This window comes from Notolepis coatsorum, assembly GCF_963971535.1.
Source record: "Notolepis coatsorum genome assembly, chromosome: 15".
Taxonomy (NCBI): Eukaryota; Metazoa; Chordata; class Actinopteri; order Aulopiformes; family Paralepididae; genus Notolepis; species Notolepis coatsorum.
In genome coordinates this window covers 70,859,450-70,878,672 of record NC_140179.1, presented here as the reverse complement: position 1 = coordinate 70,878,672, position 19,223 = coordinate 70,859,450, and the positions used below count along the sequence as shown (strand labels likewise).

The following is a 19,223-nucleotide window of genomic DNA, read 5'->3' as shown; positions in this document are numbered from 1 at the left end:
CAACGCTTGTAGTAAATGTTCTGGAGGGTAACAATGTATTTCCCCATAGGGAGGTGTAGTGGTTACGTCATTGCCGTTTTTCGTGTTCCACCCTCTGTCCAACGCAATGTATTTCCCCATTGACCATTTCTAAATCGTCTCGTTTAAAACAAATAAAGCATTAACATTTGCATGGTGTACCTTTCTGTGCTTATTCATCCACAATCTATAGCTCAACATGAAAATATTCTCAATTAATCATAAAAGAAAATCGCCACATTTTATTTTCAACCAAAAATGCTTAAACAATAATGTTAGTGATAGAAGGGAACACATTTTGTGCAAAAATGGAAAGCTTTTCAAATTCCATGGGGCAGAATTGTTACAATAGCCGATAATCCATTTTCCCAATGATAAATCCCTATAAGGGTGGAACAACCAGTGACGTCAGACTACACCTCCCTATAGGCTATGGTGGCGACGTTTAACATTCCAAGTACAGGCAGTAAGCAATCACGCGTAGGCTCAGGTTAAATAATGTTACATTTATGACATACAAGATATACAAATATACTGTACTGTTTAACAGAGATCCTAAAAGAAAATATATACATTCGAGGGGGAAGAAACTGTACATTAGGAGGGGGTTGGGTGGGTGGGTTGGTGTTTGGACATTTACAGGGGGCAGTTTCAAATTGCAGCCTCCCGTAGGTGCTCTTTGAGGGCGGTTTTGAAGGTGGGTAGGGAATCACATTATTTTACGGCTGTGGGTAGGGCGTTCCACATTGTTGTGGCATAATTGGGAAACCTGTTTAGTCCCTTGTTTGAGCCGAATCTGGGTTGGACATGATTTGTGGAACTCCCTCGGGTGTTGTGGTCGTGGTATTCACTGACCTTTGGGAAGTATTTCGACATGTACATGGGGTTGAGGAACAAGATATTTCATGCACCAAGAGATGGTTGAATTGTGCAGTTTAAACTGGATCATTTTGTTTGTTAGGATATGTGGCTGAATTGTATTGAAGGCGCTACAAAAATCAAAGAACATTTCCCTAACAGACTATTCAAGATGGCTATACATTTGGTGCAACATAAAAATCAGTGCATCGTCGACTCCTATACTCTTCCTGTATGCAAATTGCAAGGGGTCTAAATAAGGTGCCACCTGCTCCCTGAGGTGGCCCAGCACAACCCTTTCAAAACACTTCATGATGTGGCATGTCAGAGCAATAGGTCTCAGGTTAGTGAGGCTATTACGCACATTGTTCTTTTTAGGAATAGGGACAACATTGCAGGAAAAGCAGGTGAAGACAGACGGAGAGAAAAGGTAATGAAAAACATAGCACAACTGGTCAGCACAGATCTTGAGGGTGCGCGGATAAATACCATCAGGCCCGGGGCCCTTGTTTACCTTTATGCGCTTAAATTCCTGATGAACCTCTTCAGTAGAGATGACAATAGGGGGACAACTGTCCACAGGACTATAGGCTGAGCCAGAGAGGAGAGGATACTCTCCTGCTCAGCAGAGAAATCAAATCTATCAAACCTAGCAAAGAACTGGTTTGCATGATTAACATCAATCTCAGAGTCCAGACAACTGGAATTGTTGGTCCAATCAGTGATCAATTTAATGCCTTTCCAAAGGCCCCTGGTATTGGTTTTGGACAATTGTCTTTCTACCCTATCTTTATATTTAAGTTTTGCTTGTTTTATTTTAGCTTTCAGCTCCTTTTGAGCATGTTTAATCATATCTCTATCACCACTGAGAAATGCCCTCTTCTTTTGGTTACTGTAATTGCAGCTTTCACCTCCCTAGACACCCAAGGTTTATCATTGGGGAAAGTTTTAATTGTTTTACAGGGGATGGCATCAACACAGAAATGTATATAAGCAGTGACTCTGTCAGCTTTACTGTCCAGGTTAAGATCATCGTCATCTAAAAATACAGACCAGTCAGTACATTCAAAGCTCCCTAGATAGATAGATAGATAGATAGATAGATAGATAGATAGATAGATAGATAGATAGATAGATAGATAGATAGATAGATAGATAGATAGATAGATAGATAGATAGATAGATAGATAGATAGATTATATTATTATGATTTTTTTAAATATATTAACTTGTTCAAATCTCGACGGCATCAGCAGTGTACAATCCATATCATAAATAGCCCGCTTCAATTTAAAAACTGAGAAAAGTATAAAATTACTATTATTATGATGATATAGTAATAATTCAAACAAATTGAAAATACAAAACTATAATAACCCTGGCTGGTACCTTCTGTGGAGGAATTTTATTTGAACAAGAAGCACAATCACTGATCAAAAGAAACACGCAGCTATATAATCAAGCGAAAAGGGGGTGAGGTATTGGGGGGGGGTTACACACACACACACACACACACACACACACACACACACACACACACACACACACACACACACACACACACACACATTTTTAACAGTTTGCTGTTGGCTTCGTCTGTTGTCGAGCAATGCTGAGAATTCTTGCGGCTAGGCCAAGACCCCTGTGCCAAAAACCACAAGTCTAAAGCTACAAAGAAATAGCATTCATAATTTAGCCGCTTACGTAAAAAAGTCATTATCTATGCATATCGGTATGCATCTCATTCAGATCAATAGAAAGACCGTTTATGATCGAGACACATGAAGACATTGGATGGGACAGGACTTCCACAAACAACTTGTTGTGAAGCAGCCCCCCTGTAGTTTGTCCAGCTGCCAACACAAAACTCCCTTAATTCTCGTGGTTGTGGAGTAAAGCTGCACACACACACAGCACACACACACGCACACACACACACACACACACACACACACACACACACACAGAGAGAGGGGGGGGGAGAAACTTCCCTCCCTCCTTCCCTCCCTCTCTCTTACACACACGTGTGCACAAACACACACACACACACACACACACACACACACACACACACACACACACACACACACACACACAGAGAGGGGGGGGGGAACTTCCCTCCCTCCTTCCCTCCCTCTCTCTTACACACACGTGTGCACACACACACACACACACACACACACTCAAACAACAAGCGGTCCAATACTGAGAGACGCGGTATTGGGGCCACTAAACTTAATTACTCGGGGGAGTCGGGGCCTCTAAAACTGCTGGCTTTGTTCCCTGTGCTGTGCTCATTATGGGATGGGTGGTAACCGAGGGTTACGACACTGTTTTGCAAGAGCCAATGGTGAGACTGGGAAGGGGGGAACAAGCGTTTGTGTGGCAGAGTGAGTGACTCTCCAACGGTTTGGCAACTTTTCCTTTATTTTTCCTCCAACTCCAACGCTCGTCGACCGCAGAGTTATCTCAAGAACTGTCGGACAAAAGGGATGTTATAATAACAGTAAGGGGGATGTCGTTGATTAATGGCATGCCGTTGATTATAATGGGATGTTTTTGGAAGGTGTGAAAAAAGTTTTGCACGCTCTGCTGTTCAGCTAAATTGATTGATTGATTGATTGATTGAAAATTGTATTAACAGATTGCAGAATGGGTACAATACAGTACGGCTCAATACACCCATTGTTAAGGGGATGCAGACCAGAGAAAGACTTTCGTCTTGTTTACATCGTCCCCCATTTTCAATTCATAATGATAATAATGAAATATCTCACAGACAGCAACACGTTTTCTCCAAGGCGTGCAAAAATGGACGTAAGCAGTTAGTGTTGTGGTTATACTGCAGGTGTAAAATGGTGGAGATGTACTTAATTCTAACAGAAAGAGATAAACTTACCAGCTTGTGTTATTGCCAGTTGAATGAATGATGAATGAAAACTTTATTTAACAGATTGCAGAATGGGTACAATATACAGTACGGCTCAATACAATTGTTAAGGGGATGCAGTGGTGGCGTGTCTGAGTGAATTGATTGATTGATTGAAAATGTTATTAACAGATTGCAGAATGGGTACAATACAATAGGGGATGCAGACCAGAGAAAGACTTTCGTCTTGTTTACATCAGGGTCCCCCATTTTCAATTCATCATAATAACATATATGACATACATGACATACAGTAGACACAGTACTGCTACATCTATACATTTATGACATACCAGATTTACAAATACAGTAGGCCTACTGTTTGTGAACCTGCTTGTGAACCTGCTTACACGTCATCACCCCCCCCCCCCCTCTGTTTAACCAGGATCTGGAGGATAAAATGAACGGGGGAAAGATGAAGAGAGATGAAGGCGAGGTGAATGAGAAGAAAGAGGAGGAGGTGGTGCACCTACGGAGAACGATAGGCTTGCTGCCCGCTGTGTCCTTGATCATTGGTACCGTGGTGGGCAGCGGCATCTTCATCGCTCCCAAGGGGGTCCTCATGAACAGTGGCAGTGTGGGCCTCTCTCTGCTGGTCTGGGTACTGTGTGGGGTCCTCTCTATGTTTGGTAAGTAATGATCTCTGCTGGTCTGGGTACTGTGTTAGGCCGTGAGACAGTAGGGTTGGTCGGTACCATCTTGGGGGACTAGCCTTCATAGTGATTTTTGGGAAGGTATACACCCCTACTGCTAGAAAAGATAGAAATTATGCCACATCAATGTGGAACGCCCTACCCAAAGCTGTAAAGGAATGTGAATCACTACCCACCTTCAAAAACACTCTCAAAAAACACCTACGGGAGACTGCAATTCGAAACTGGCCCCTGCAAATGTCCCAACCCAGTTGTACAGTAAATTACCAAGTAGGCTTTGTCAGTATTCCAATGTACAGTGTACAGTGTCCCCCCCCCCCCCCCCACCCAACCCCCCCCCCCCACCTCCAATGTACAGCCCCCCACCCACCCACCCAACCCCACCCCACCTACCCAACCTCAGTGTACTACAGTGTACTACCTCAGTGTGACTACAATGTACAGTTTCTACGTCAAATGTATATACACTCTTTTTCTAGACACTTTTTGTATCACTAACAGTTGTATTTGCAAATCTGGTATGTCATAAATGTATAGATGTAGCAGTACTGTCTATCTGTATGTTGTGTATGTCATATATGTTATGATGAATTGAAAATGGGGGACCCTGATGTAAACAAGACGAAAGTCTTTCTCTGGTCTGCACCCCCTTAACAATTGTATGTATTGAGCTGTACTGTACTCTGTACTGTACCCATTCTGCAATCTGTTAATAAACTTTTCAATCAATCAATCAATCAATCAATGTGATAGCAATGCAGCAGTTGCCTCCAAATGTGTGCTATCACATCTTTTATAACACTACCAAGCATGTTTTTCAGGCCGCCTGTCTGAAATTACATGCCCCAAATTAATCATGATAGCTCCTGAACCATAAGGCCTATATGCATGTTTCTGGTCTCCTTTGATAACAAGCTATAGGACATATGAATCCAGTGTGTAAGTAAACATACATCTATTACCATTCCAGAGTAAATGGAGTTACAATGAAGAAAAAAGAAAACAAGTATCCTCGCCTGGTACATAATCTTAATTTAAAAGGCAATATGACCATTATAACTAATACATATATATAAAGATACTAATGCAACTGAATGTGTTCTCCTATACTCCTTGACTACAAATGTAACTGTAAATGTGATGACAATACATAAAAAATACAACATTTATGATACCGTTTAAAAAGGTATACTCAGATGATGTAAATGTTTTGGCCATGGTTACCGTTTACATGTTGACTGTTTTGTTTACTGGTAATTTTACTCCAAAACACAATTTCTTTCAATATACAGCCATGTTACAAAAACATAAATCTCCCCAAAAACATTGAAATAGTAATAAAAAACAATGAATATTGATCAATATGCATATTCAACATTCATAAAATTATGGGCCACAGAGCTTCATGCCATGTGACCTATCAATGTTTTCAGCTCAGTTAACTTAGACCTATATGATATATTGCTTATTGGTTTTCAGAAAAATATTTGTTTATTTTGGGAAAACTCGATACAAAACCCAGGGCACAACTCACATCACAGAATTTATCCAGGAATTCAAATAACGAATTACTTTTTGTATAAGTTCCGTCAGTACAGACAGTTCTCAGTCTCTATCCATGGCACTGTTGGCGGCGCTCTCCAATTGCCTGGGAGCCGAGAGTAGTACAGACGTAAAAAACAACAACATATATAATAATAATAATAATACAAAACCTACCATACTTTGTTTTACATATGGTAACCTAATAATCACAATCATTTTCCAAGTCTTCCATGTCTTCCACATCTTCATCAGAACTTTCCACACTCTGAGGTGGATGCCTGGTTCTCACAGTCTGCCAGTCTACACATGTCAGTGCACCTGAGGCCATTTGCGACACACATAGCTACATCTTGGGAGTGAACATTCTTTTGGACAGTTACAAGCCAGTAGATCCAGGATGTCATCGGGTGCTGGCTGGCCTTCCGTCCAGTCCACCACCAACTGTTCAGCTTCCTCTTCTCTCTCCATCTTCCAGCCTCTGCCAACAGGGCCTGGCACTTGTGGGTCCTTCTCCAAACATCTTCTCCATATACCAGCCTGGTAGTTGGCTCTCTGTGCATGTCTTGTTAAGCAGTCCTTGCATGGTGGGAGTTGATGACTTTCAAGGGGCATACATAGGAAGACATGTAAATGCCTCTAGTTTGTCCATCAGCTCTGGGGAGAGATCCCATTCCTGACCCAACTCTGAGAATGTGTCCTGATTTTCCCTGTTGCTGGTCAGAAGTTTTAGGGCACTTGTCTTCCCTTTGCAAATGGCCTCAGGTGCACTGACATGTGTAGACTGGCAGACTGTGAGAACCAGTCCGAACCTTGTGGAAAGAAAGCTAATCTACGAATTCCAATCTGGCTTCAGAACATCTCACTCCACTGACACATGCCTTCTCTATTTGAACGACTACATCAAACAAGAGGTGGATGCGGGCAAATACTGCGGCATGGTCATGCTGGACCTCCAAAAGGCTTTCGACACTGTCAATCACTCCATTCTGATTGACAAGCTAAAAGCAATTGGTTTTGATAGTCCTACCTGGAGGGGAGAGAACAGATGGTGGAGCTGAGCTGCGGTGTTCCACAAGGAAGCATACTAGGACCGCTACTGTTCCTAATTTATGCAAATTACATGTCATCAGCTTGTGACTGCAACTTGTTCCTGTTCGCGGACGACTCAGCCCTGCTGGTCTCTGACAGGGACAATTTGCAGGTTGAAAAAGCCCTCAGCTCTGAACTCGGCAGAATATGCACCTGGCTCGCTGATAACAAACTATCATTACACCTGGGTAAAACAGTCCATTCTCTTTGGATCAAATAACAAACTCAGCAAGGCCAACGGCTTCTCTGTTACAGTGGGTGACAATATTGTCACAAGGAAAGATGAAATTACCTACCTGGGTTCCATCCTAGAGGCAAATCATTCCTGTGACAAAATGGCAACCAATGTAATAAAAAAAGTCAACCAACGAACAAGATTCTTGTACCGGATCTCCTCTCTGGTAAGCAAGAAAACAGGAGCACTCATTCAAGGGTACTACAACTATGCTTGCACCTCATGGTACCAAAGCACATCAAAGGCACTAAAAACAAGACTACAAACATCACAAAACAAACTGGTCAGACTAGCTTGACCTTACTCCTAAAACCCACCTCACCCCTGCCCATTTGACATCCTAGGATGGCTTAGAGTAGACGACAGAGTACAGCAACTTGCAATGGGCCTGGTCTACAAGATACACTACACTACACCACTAAGATACCCATGTACATGTCGAAATACTTCCCAAAGGTCAGTAAATTCCACGACCACAACACCAGAGGGAGTTCCTCAAATCATGTTCAACCCAGATTCGGCTCAAACAAGGGACTAAACACGTTTCGCAATTATGCCACAACAATGTGGAACGCCCTACCCACAGCCGTAAAATAATGTGATTCCCTACCCACCTTCAAAACCGCCCTCAAAGAGCACCTACGGGAGGCTGCAATTCGAAACTGCCCCCTGTAAATGTCCAAACACCAATCTACCCACCGAACCCCCTCCTAATGTACAGTTTCTTCCCCCTCAAATGTATATATTTTCTTTTAGGATCTCTGTTAAACAGTACAGTATATTTGTATATCTTGTATGTCATAAATGTGACAGTACTGTATATCTGTATGTCATAAATGTCATGATATATGTATCTGTATGTCATGTATGTCATACATGTCATTATGAATTGAAAATGGGAGGAACCTGATGTAAACAAGATGAAAGTCTTTCTCTGGTCTGTGAGCCGTACTGTAGTGTACCCATTCTGCAATCTGTTAATACAATCTTCAATCAATCAATCAATTAATCAATCAATCAATCAATCAAACACACAAGTCCAAGATGTTATCGAGGCTTCTACTGTATTTGTGATTTGATTTGTGTAGGCTGATAGAAATACCGTGAACCACATCGACATGTACATGACACCTGCGTAAACACAAGCCGATGTGCTAATATTTGTATATAAATGTGCTACCTGCTCTATCAGGCGCCCTGTGCTATGCTGAACTAGGAACCAGTTTTACAAAGTCAGGGGGCCACTACACTTACCTGCTGGAGACGCTGGGACCCCTGCCTGCCTTCTTGCGAGTCTGGGCTGAGTTCCTGTTCATCAGGTCAGTGTTGTCCTGTGCCTCTATGTGCAGCGTGCAGTGGCGTGCACAGATAGGGCCGAAGGGGGGCTTGAACCCCCACCCTTTTGCCCCAAGTGCCCCTCCAAAAAAAATAAGGAAAAAAAACATTCTTTCCCCCCCCCCTTCCCAAATATGAAGACGGACATGTATACTACTAGCCATGAAAAAACATACCTTATCAACTTAGAAATAGAAATTCATATATGATCAACACAATAATATGAAAAAGTATATTTCCTAATCAATCTCATATTTTACATTCATAAATGTAAATGTACCAAAGTAAAACCTCACTTTCATGTTTTCAAGAAAGAAATGGAGCCAGTGACGTGCACAGATAGGGCCAAATAGGGCCAAATATGAAGACGGAAATGTATTACTATGGCTGCTTTTTTATATAAATGGCTGCTTTTTTATATAGCACTTTTATCCAAAACGCTTTACAATTTGTTACTCACATTTGACCCATTCACTCACACATAGCCTACACTCACACATTCACACACCGACGGCGGAGGCAACCATGCAAGGTGCCAACCTGCTCATCTGGAGCAATTAGGGGTTAAGTGTCTTGCTCAAGGAGACAAGGACACATCGACACGCTGCCCGGGAGGAGCAGGGAATCGAACCGGGAACCTCCGGTTTGCCAGACGACTGCTCTACCTCCCGAGCCACTGTCGCCCTACTACTATTACTACTAGAAAGTACCCCGCATGCCCCCCCCCCCTTGAGCCCCTTCCCCCAAAATTGTCTGTGCACGCCCCTGGCAGCGTGGACATTATAATCAAATCAATATACCGCCCCCCACATTGTCTACATTGTTTGTTTGTTTGTTTATTTGTTTGTTTGTTTGATGTCACAGGCCGTCGGTGGCCTCCTACGTGTCCCTGGCCTTTGGTCGCTACGTGGTGGAGCCGTTCTTCGCCCCCTGCGTCGCCCCCACCGCTCTGATCAAGCTAGTCAGCATCCTCGGAGTGAGTGAGTAACTCTATTCCTCTGAGCCGCTTTAGATTCCATTAGATCCTATTAAAATGTATTGTCATTATACAGCACAAGTACAGTGTACAACGAAAAGAACTTGGTTGGCATCCAGCCAGAGTGCAAATGTAGCAGTAAAGTGCAATAAGCAATATACAATGTACAGGTGATTAAACTGGGTGTAAAATATATAAATGAGTACTACTGAGTAATAGTGCTAATCAGATGTATGTACAGTGTTATAGTATTGTTATGTACAGTGATACAGGTATAAAGACACTATGGTAGTAAGTCATACTGGCCAGTGGTGAGTAGGTAAGGGGTATATACCGATAGTATCTACAGATATGTAAAAGGAATTATATGCAGGTATATACAGACAGATGTGGATAGATATATATATATATATGGTAAGTATTAAAAATGCATTATTGTACAAACATGCTATCATACAGCGATAGGGTTATATGCAGGTGTATAAATAGGTATATAGAAAGGATTATATGCAGATATATTCAGACACATATGGATATATATATGAATAGAATATAGATATCCTTTAATAATCCTGAGGGAAATTCGGCACTACAGATCGCTCACATTGAACAACAATAAACATTTAGGTAGTCAATGGGACTAAAATAAGAATAAGAATATAATAATGTTAAAAATAAGAATAAAATAGAATTAAGAATAAGATACGGTCCGGGATATACATTCTGGTATGTATGTACATTCTAAAATCTTAAATATAAACTATACAGCCAAAAATATACAGAATATACAGTAAAAATGTAAAGTGTCCAGGAAGATTGTGAGACATGTAAAAATGTTAAAGTGTCCAGGATGATTTCGCCAGGCTGTACTGTCACCCTGTGCTCAGTGATGCAGTGAGGCACAGTGGTGCATTAGAGTCGAATGGCTGTCGGAATGAAGGATTTCCTGTGCCGTTCAGTGTTGCATCTATAGGGAGTCTAATATGCAGTAAATATTAATATATATATACGGTATATACAGCATTGTTGTACATACTATCATACAGAGTTATAAGGGTAGACTATAGTTTGACCATAATTGATTGATTGATTGATTGAAAACTTTATTAACAGATGGCAGAATGGGTACAATATAGTACAGCTCAATACTAACAACTGCTAAAAGGATGAAGACCAGAAAAAGACTTTCGTCTTGTTTACATCAGGGTCCTCCATTTTCAATTCATCAAGACATTTATGACATACAAGACATACAAATATAGTAATATATTTTTGTATGTATTGTATAGTCATGTATAGTCATAAAACCTGTAGAATGTCATAAAATGTGCGTATGTCGATCTGAAAATGGGGTTGTTTTTCTTAATTCCCCTAAAAACTTTACCCTTAGGAGATACAAGGTTTTTACCTGACAGCACCGTATAAATTATTATTATTATTATTATTATTATTATTATTATTATTATTATTATTATTATTATTATTATTATTATTATTATTTTATTATTATTATTATTATTATTATTATTATTATTATTATTAAATTATAAAAATATTAGGGCTGTCAAAATGAATGCTTTAACTCTGGAGATTTAAATTATTATACTAGCTGAGTCAATGTTGATGGTTTTGTTGAACATTTGTATTTCACAGGAGAGAAACTGTATTCAAAGAAAGCTATTAAAATAGTCTTTGAATCTAAATATACTTTCTTTGTGTCGATTTTACATTAATTCCATGATTTTACTCAAGTAAATATCTGTTACAAGCTTCGGTCTTAAGTAGAAAAATGATTCATCTAGATTAATTACAGAAAATTGAGAGATTAAGTAATTTTTTTTATCTATTCACAGCACTAAAAAATATATATAATTTGTCATTGTGTCCCTGACAGCGTTTGTGGTGGCGGTCAACGCTTGGAGCGTCACCCTGGCCTCTCGTACCCAGGTCACCTTGACCTTCGTGAAGGTGTTCGCCCTCATCCTCATCATCGTCCCCGGTGGCATCGCCCTGTCCAAAGGTGGGGTGTCAGGGGGCTTGACTGACATGAAGGATGCATGAATTAATTCAATTGTGAATTCTCGAAGCTCAAGAGAAGGGTGTTTTTGTACTCTTGATTGGTGTATGCCAGTCTGTCAATGATCTCCATTTGATTTGATTTGATTTGATTAATGATCTATTTTCCCTCTTACCCGGTGTGCTATCTATCTATCCAGATTGCTTCTGTGTGATTGGGCTAGTTTTGGAGTTATCTGTTGTAATGTGGAGATGTCTGACGTCACTCCGATACAAGGAATTGTTTGTGGAGCTCAATGTGCCAAAAGAAAATACATGGAAAACTTAAAAGCAATGTCTCTTTCCAGAAATCACAATCCAGTTACTCAAGATAATCCACATACTGTACCTTGCTGTGAGCAGTTTCATGTAGGAACAATTTCCTACCAAACTACACCCCCATTCATTATTATGGAGGATGTAGTTCGGCATAAAGTTCAGTTCAGTTCAGTTCAGTAATTTTTTATTTTGGGGTTTGGACACATAACAATGGTCATTCCATAAATCTGCAAAGTTTTACCAGCTGCTATTGCAGCATTGTCCAATTGTCCGAAAAGGGCTGGAGAGAAGCACTAGGCTTGTCGGGCCCTACCCCTGAAGACTTACTGTAGCTGAGGGGCTACAAAACCCGGACTGTATTAAAGATTGTTTAGATTAAACCACTACTAAATATTATTACTTGCCAGACAGTACAGTTAGGTAAATATGGCAGACACTCAATTGACGGCACGGGGACAAGGATATCAAGTTTACAGTATTTTAATAGTAATCAATATACAACTGAATTATCACGTTGCTCTTTAATAGTGGAATGATAGTAGAATGTCAGAGTATCAAAGTCAAGGGGAATGAATAATTCCTAGGTTAAGAATACTCGACCGGAGCTCTGCATGGAGTGGGAGAAGGCGATACAGGGCAAAGCGAGGGGGATAGCTGGAGACGATAATTTCCCCCACGGAGTTGTAAGCTCCAGAGGAATTGAAGAATAGTCGGATACTCCTGCGGTCACTGAAGAAAAGGGGGTCTCGTACGGATCCAGTCCTTGTAATCCAAGTGCCCGATGGCAGGGTTAATAGCTCTTAATCCAAAGCCCGATGGCAGTGATGGTAGCTAGCTAGCTTCGTTTGTACTAGAAGCTAGCCCGATGACGGTCTTCAGGGGGTAGTTAGATCCAAACGCCGATGGTCTTAACTATGCGCTTCTCCACGTTACTTCGCTTACACAAGTCACTATACTGCACCAATAATGGCTCTACAATATTAGGGTCGTATCTAAGTAGCTACTAGCTATCCGTAACGATACACCGCGGGTAGGCTTCCACTGCTCACATGTTCACTCGTTCTGCTGTTAGGTTAGGTTACTTCTCGTTTCTCTGCTTTCACTTCACACTTCACCTGCGGCTGCTTGCGCCTTCTACAATAAATTTTTTTACATTTACATACATAGTACATACATATAGTACACATTACAGTACATACATGTAGTTCCCACATGAACCTGCTCACAACAAGGTGTTTAAGTAACCAATGATTTCTGGAAAGAGACATTGCTTTTGAATTTTTCAAATGCATTTATTTGTGTGTGTTTTTGAGTGACACAAGCCGAGTGCCATTCAACTCCATTGTACTGGAGTGATGGCAGAGGTCTCCAAAGCTAGGCGAATCACACCGAAACAATCTGGATGAAATATGTTTTTTGAATTTTGGGTGAACTGCCCCTTTAAATATCTCCCCCTCAGGACGGACAGAAAATTTCCAGAATGGCTTTGAGGTCGACATGTTAACATTGGAGAGGTTGCCATTGGCTTTCTATAATGGATTATATGCCTATGGTGGATGGTAAGCATACAATAGCCTAGGGTATTAAACATAACAATGTGTTTTATAAAGTGATCTTGTCCCCTTAGAACTATATGCCTATATTATGCAAATGCTTTTCTCTCTCATCCTTTCAGGTTTTATCTGAATTTTGTCACAGAAGAAGTCATTAATCCAAACAGGTATTAATATTATGAATGATAAAATGTTATAAATGTCAAATGTATATTCTAGATATTCAAAATGTATATTCTAGGTATACAAGGATTTGATCGTATTGCACACAAAAAAAGATATCACTTATAACTTGCAGATATATCGCCCTGTATTGTCAGAAACATCCCCCTGGCGATCACTGTGTCCATGGTATCAGTGACTGTGTTGTATGTGCTCACTAACGTGGCCTACTACACCATGATGACAGCTGACGAGCTGCTGCTTTCTGACGCTGTGGCTGTGGTTCGTAACATAATGCCTACTGTTGTATCTACTGTTGATTCCTAGGGTCCTTTCTCAACCAAATCCACGCTGTTCCTCCTACTAGCTCCGGCTAGTTAAGCCACAAACCAATGTCGAGTACATTTCAGCGAGCCTCAATCGGCTTGTACAGACTGGAGCTTGACCCCCTTAACCCTTTCACTACCACACTACCAAAGGGTTAACCCTTTCACTACCACACTACAGAAGGTTAAACTTTCACGACCACACTACAGACGTTAACCCTTTCACTACTACACTACAGACGGTTTGTCTGTAGTGTGGTAGTGAAAGGTTAACCTTCTGTAGTGTGGTTGTGAAAGGGTTAACCCTTTGTCGCATGGCAGTGAAAGGGTTTACCTTTTGGTATAGTGGCAGTGAAAGGGTTAACTTTGCATTGGTGTGTATGGCTTGTATCCTCAGCTTGTATGAGGAACAGCATGGATTGAGCTGAGGAAGTACTTTACCGATCAACATCATCATTGGTAAATAATCAGAACCATCCCTTTAATAATAGCCAACATCCGGAAAATAAAGACCACCGCTTGTTTGACTGGCTCATTTGGTGTCTCTGGTTCCACAGACGTTTGCCAACCGCGCCCTGGGTTGGGGGCTAGCATCGGCGATACCCGTCCTCGTGGCCCTGTCCTGCCTGGGGGCGCTGAACGGCGGCTTCTTCGCTGCACCCAGGTAAATTAATAATCAGTGAAGTGACGCTGTGAGATCCGGCGCCGGGAACTGTTTTTCACCCTGACGGCCCGTCTGTCTTTCTGTCTGCACTGCAGGATGCTGTTTGTGGCGGCCAGGGAGGGCCACTGGCCAGGACTCTTCTCAATGATCCACATCCGCAGACGGACACCTATGCCTGCCGTGCTGCTATTTGTACTGTTATACTTTTTTCACACACACTTTGTATGCAACCTGCCTTTAGTTTAATTGTAGTCTGGATCTGTGCCACATGAGACTGTGGGTATATAAGCGTAGCGCCGTGCAGGATGATTGGTTTAAAGTAGGGATGCTCGATATTGGCTTTTTTACCGATACCGATATACCGATATTGTCCAACTCTTAATTTCCGATACCGATATCAACCGATACCGATATACCGGTATGCAGGGTTCCCCCCCCCCCCAAAAAACGGAATAATTTCAGGTAATTAACATTACATATATCTTGTCATGGAATTAACACAACATTATGCATACTTTTGACAATAAATAAAATCTGAATTTGTTCTTACTTGCTTGCCTGGGTAAATAAAGGTGAAATAAATGTAAAGAATATATATATATTTTTTAACCGATACCGATAATTTCCGATATCACATTTTAATGCCAATATCGGCCGATAATATCGGACATCCCTAGTTTAAAGAAATACAAACAAGCCAGAGCGTTTTTCCCCCTATACCGGAATGATAACAGGTTCAGCCAGATCACCCTCCAGCACTGGCACAGCGCTAACGTAGTGTGGAGAGAGGTCGAGTAGGCTCTCTAGTCTAATTGTAATTGCAAGACTAGTCTAATTGTAGTTGATTGAATTAAACCGATCACATTGTTTCGCCTTAGAAACCGATTCTAAACGGAGAGATTTAATATTTCGAATAGGCTTTGTCATTGTCATTCATTTGTCAAAAAAAAAATATTGTTCCTGAGAGAAAGACTTGTGTGTGTTTGGAAGTCTTTGTTAGTCGTATTTGCCTATCTGTCCGCAGTACCCCTTGGTGGTGTTGATGATAGCCACTGGGGAAATCTTCCAGCTCATCAACTTTGCCTCCTTCTCTCGTTGGTTCTTCATCGCCTTGGCAACCTTGGGGATGCTCATCCATCGCTACCGCTTCCCCCTCCACCCCAGGCCTTTTAAGGTTGCCATAGCTAATGTAGCAAAATATTAATGTTGATCCGATGTTAATATATTCCACCTCACCTTAAAGGAAAACTCCAACATTTTGGGAAATTAGCTTACCGTCTTCTCCAGAGAGAGACAAGAAGATCGATACCAGTCTCCTCTCTGTGCGTTGAGTAGAAAGCTATCTGTCTGCATGTTAGCCTAGCTTAGCACAATGAATGGAAGCGGACATGACTGGGTAGCCTAGGCATTGTCCAACTAACACCTCTCCCGAAGGCTACCCGGTCATGTCCGCTTCCATTCATTGTGCTAAGCTAGGCTAACATGCAACCAGATAGCTTTCTACTTAACGCACAGAGAGGAAACTGGTATCCATCTTCTTGTCTCTCTCTGGAGAAGACGGTAAGCTAATTTCCCAAAATGTTGGGAGTTTTCCTTTAAGAGAAAACTATATTTACTAACCTATTGTGCACCGTTTCACTTGCTATGTTTCACCTACAGGTGCCTCTGCCCATCGCGGTCATCTTCACAGTGGTGTGCTTCTTCATCGTGGGACTGTCTCTATACTCCGATCCCGCGAACACAGGGCTCAGCTGTGCCCTGACCTTGACCGGAGTGCCGGTCTACTACCTGACCGTCCACCGGTCGCGCCTGCCACCCAGATGGAGACGCATTTTCAGTGAGACGAGTTGTGATCTGACCTTGTATTGATTGAAAACTTTATTAAGAATGGGTACAATACAGTACGGCTCAATACACACGATTGTCAAGGGGATGCAGACCCGAGAAAGACTTTCATCTTGTTTACATCAGGGTCCCCCATTTTCAATTCATCGTAACATTTATGACATACACGACATACAGTACTGTTACATCCAGACATTTATGACATACAAGATCTACAAATATACAGTACTGTTTAAGAGACAGAGTTTCTAAAAGAGAGTATATATAGAGGCGGCTGGGTGGCGTAGCGGAGATTGTGCTCGTCACCAATGCAAGAGACTCCGGTATCGAATCCCAGTCTCAGCATTGCCTTCGACTTGGGCCGGCCGTCATACTGGCTCATTTGGCAGAGTCAGCGGATGGAAAGTCGATGGGTGGTAATTTGGACGTTGAGGACAGCGACTCCTACAGGTTGGTTGGGGGACGCCTGCACAGCAGAGACAGGAAGTGGCGAGGGTAGTGTGAGCCTCCCATGCGTTACACCTCGCCAATGAGAGTCCGCGCTGGCAGGCGAAAAGATGTGACAGGCTGCCTCCTCGTGTGCCGGAGGGAACACGTGATGCAAGGCTTCTATCCTCACTACAACCGACCAGTGGGGGGCATAGTCGAGCAACGTTCAAGACAGGGGAGGGGAGAATTGGATACACGAAATTGGGATGGGAGGAAAATAGAAAAATAAGGAGAAAAAGTGGAGAAAAAAAATTTAACTTTTATTTAACAAGGCACATAAAATAGATTTTTCTCCAGAGATATCTAACATGCTTATATGTGTTAAAATGCAGCTAGTCAAGTCACTTTGCTTTGATTTATAGCATGTTGCACCTTTCAGATTTTAGTATTCTCTGATACCAATACCCTATTTTGGCCTGGAATTGGACCGAAACCATCATCGGTACCTGTGCATCCCTATGCGATACTATTATTCATAGTATTCTCATGCCGTGTCATGCCTACCGAATATATCCCAATATGTCCTCATTTAATGATGTCACCTGTTGTTTGTCTAAGGTGTAGGAGATGGGATAATATGAATATTAGCAAACATCATACAGTACACAGTATGAGACGAGCATGAGTCGGATTGGCTTCAGATCTGCCTCCTATATACACGGGGAGACAGAGTTCATAGGTTATTGGCTTCAGATCGGCCTCCCATAGACCACTGCACGTCCGCGTTACCTGGAGCTCATGGGAGAGTGCGGGGGGGTAAAATGAATGAATGTTGATGAGAGCCTTGACGCAAGTGGTTGTAGCTACGGCTGTGCTCCGCATGCGCAGATTGCCCAGGGAGTCTCTCTGGCTTGTCCAGACACCCCCCCTAGGCAATCTGCGCATGAGCCGGTTGGGGAGTAGGTGCGGAAAAGTGACTATAGTTCGGCCGCGAAAGTGCCGATTGACTTGGTCTCTCCGTGTTCAGGAGACTCAGACATAAAAAAAAATCTGAGGACTTGTCCAGAGACGCCTGCCTGGCAGCATCCTGGAAACGATCATGGGAGTCGGCTGGGCCCTCCCGTATCCAGCGATAGCCTACATCCAGGACCCAGGAGGTGGTGTAAAAGGAGACGATTTGACACGCCATATATGGACCTCGCTGAATCGTCTACGCACTGGAGTCGGGCGCTTCAAGTCTTCCATGAAGAAGTGGGGCCTCACGGACAGTGCGGCATGTGAGTGTGGCGAGCCTGAACAGACTGCCGAGCATATAATCACCGGCTGCCCCCTCTACAGCCCGCCCTCAGAAGCTGGTCTTTTCGACGTAGGACCAGAGACTAGGGCGTGGCTGCAGGACACAGGACACGGAGTTGGCCATCTGATGATACACCAAAGAAGAAGACGTAAAAAAAATATATATATATTGGATCATGTCTCCAGCACCCCCCCTCCCCCCCCGTAGCTACAACCACTTACGTCAAGGCTCTCATCATCAACATACATTTTATCCCCCCCGCGCTGAAAATACCGGAAGTGTTGCGGTGGTCTATAGACACAGGGAGACAGAGAGTTCATAGGTTATTGGTTTTGACAATTGTATCTCTCTTCCACACATCCAGACTACTGCAGTAAGCAGCTCCAGATCCTACTAGAGGTGGCCCAGCAAGAGGTCCAGACGTACTGAAGACTGCGGAGGACGTCAACATCACTGCCTGGACCACAGCTGATCATTCTGAACCTTAGTGCCGGACCTGACCCGGTATTGGACCGATATCCAACACTGTTATCGGTATCCGTGCATCCCTAAGCGATACTATCATTCATAGTATTCTCATGCCGTGTCATACCTACCCAATATGTCCTAATTCAATGATATCACCAGTTTGCCTAAGCCTCATCATCGTACAGTACATGAGACAAGCATGAGCTACAATAGCAAGTTTCCCTAACTGACTGATTTTCTATTGTTCAAACACACATGCTTAAATGTTGTGGTCGGGTCCGGCTTAACTAGTATTGTTTTGTTTTTTTACTTCAACCGCTGGAATAAAACGTATTATTTGTCCTCATCATCGTTTGTTCATGAAATATATTGTAGTACTTCCCGCTGCACACCATTTTAGTTGCTCATGTAATTATTGCTAACTGCTACGCAGACAGTGTTTTGTAAGAAACAATAATTGTAACTTTTTCTCATCAAATAAAACAAAGAGACATTCCATCGTTGACG

At 42.3% G+C, this 19,223-nt stretch overlaps 1 protein-coding gene across 2 annotated transcripts; it reads left to right on the top strand.

Annotated features, from left to right (window-relative positions):
• Nucleotides 1-3,260: 3,260 nt before the first annotated feature.
• LOC311241420 (cystine/glutamate transporter) lies at nucleotides 3,261-19,212 on the top strand. 2 transcript variants are annotated; one of them, XM_084330239.1, is made up of 13 exons: nucleotides 3,261-3,382; nucleotides 4,191-4,434; nucleotides 8,520-8,646; nucleotides 9,527-9,642; nucleotides 11,533-11,658; nucleotides 13,432-13,531; nucleotides 13,648-13,692; nucleotides 13,846-13,969; nucleotides 14,571-14,677; nucleotides 14,773-14,869; nucleotides 15,702-15,851; nucleotides 16,337-16,514; nucleotides 18,613-19,212. In XM_084330239.1, exons 2-13 carry the CDS (start codon nucleotides 4,206-4,208, stop codon nucleotides 18,675-18,677), a joined length of 1,464 nt encoding a protein of 487 aa, XP_084186365.1. In that variant the 5' UTR covers nucleotides 3,261-3,382; nucleotides 4,191-4,205; the 3' UTR covers nucleotides 18,678-19,212. The 2 variants fall into 2 exon arrangements, with proteins under 2 accessions (XP_084186365.1, XP_084186366.1); XM_084330240.1 differs by lacking the exon at nucleotides 16,337-16,514.
• Nucleotides 19,213-19,223: the final 11 nt, after the last annotated feature.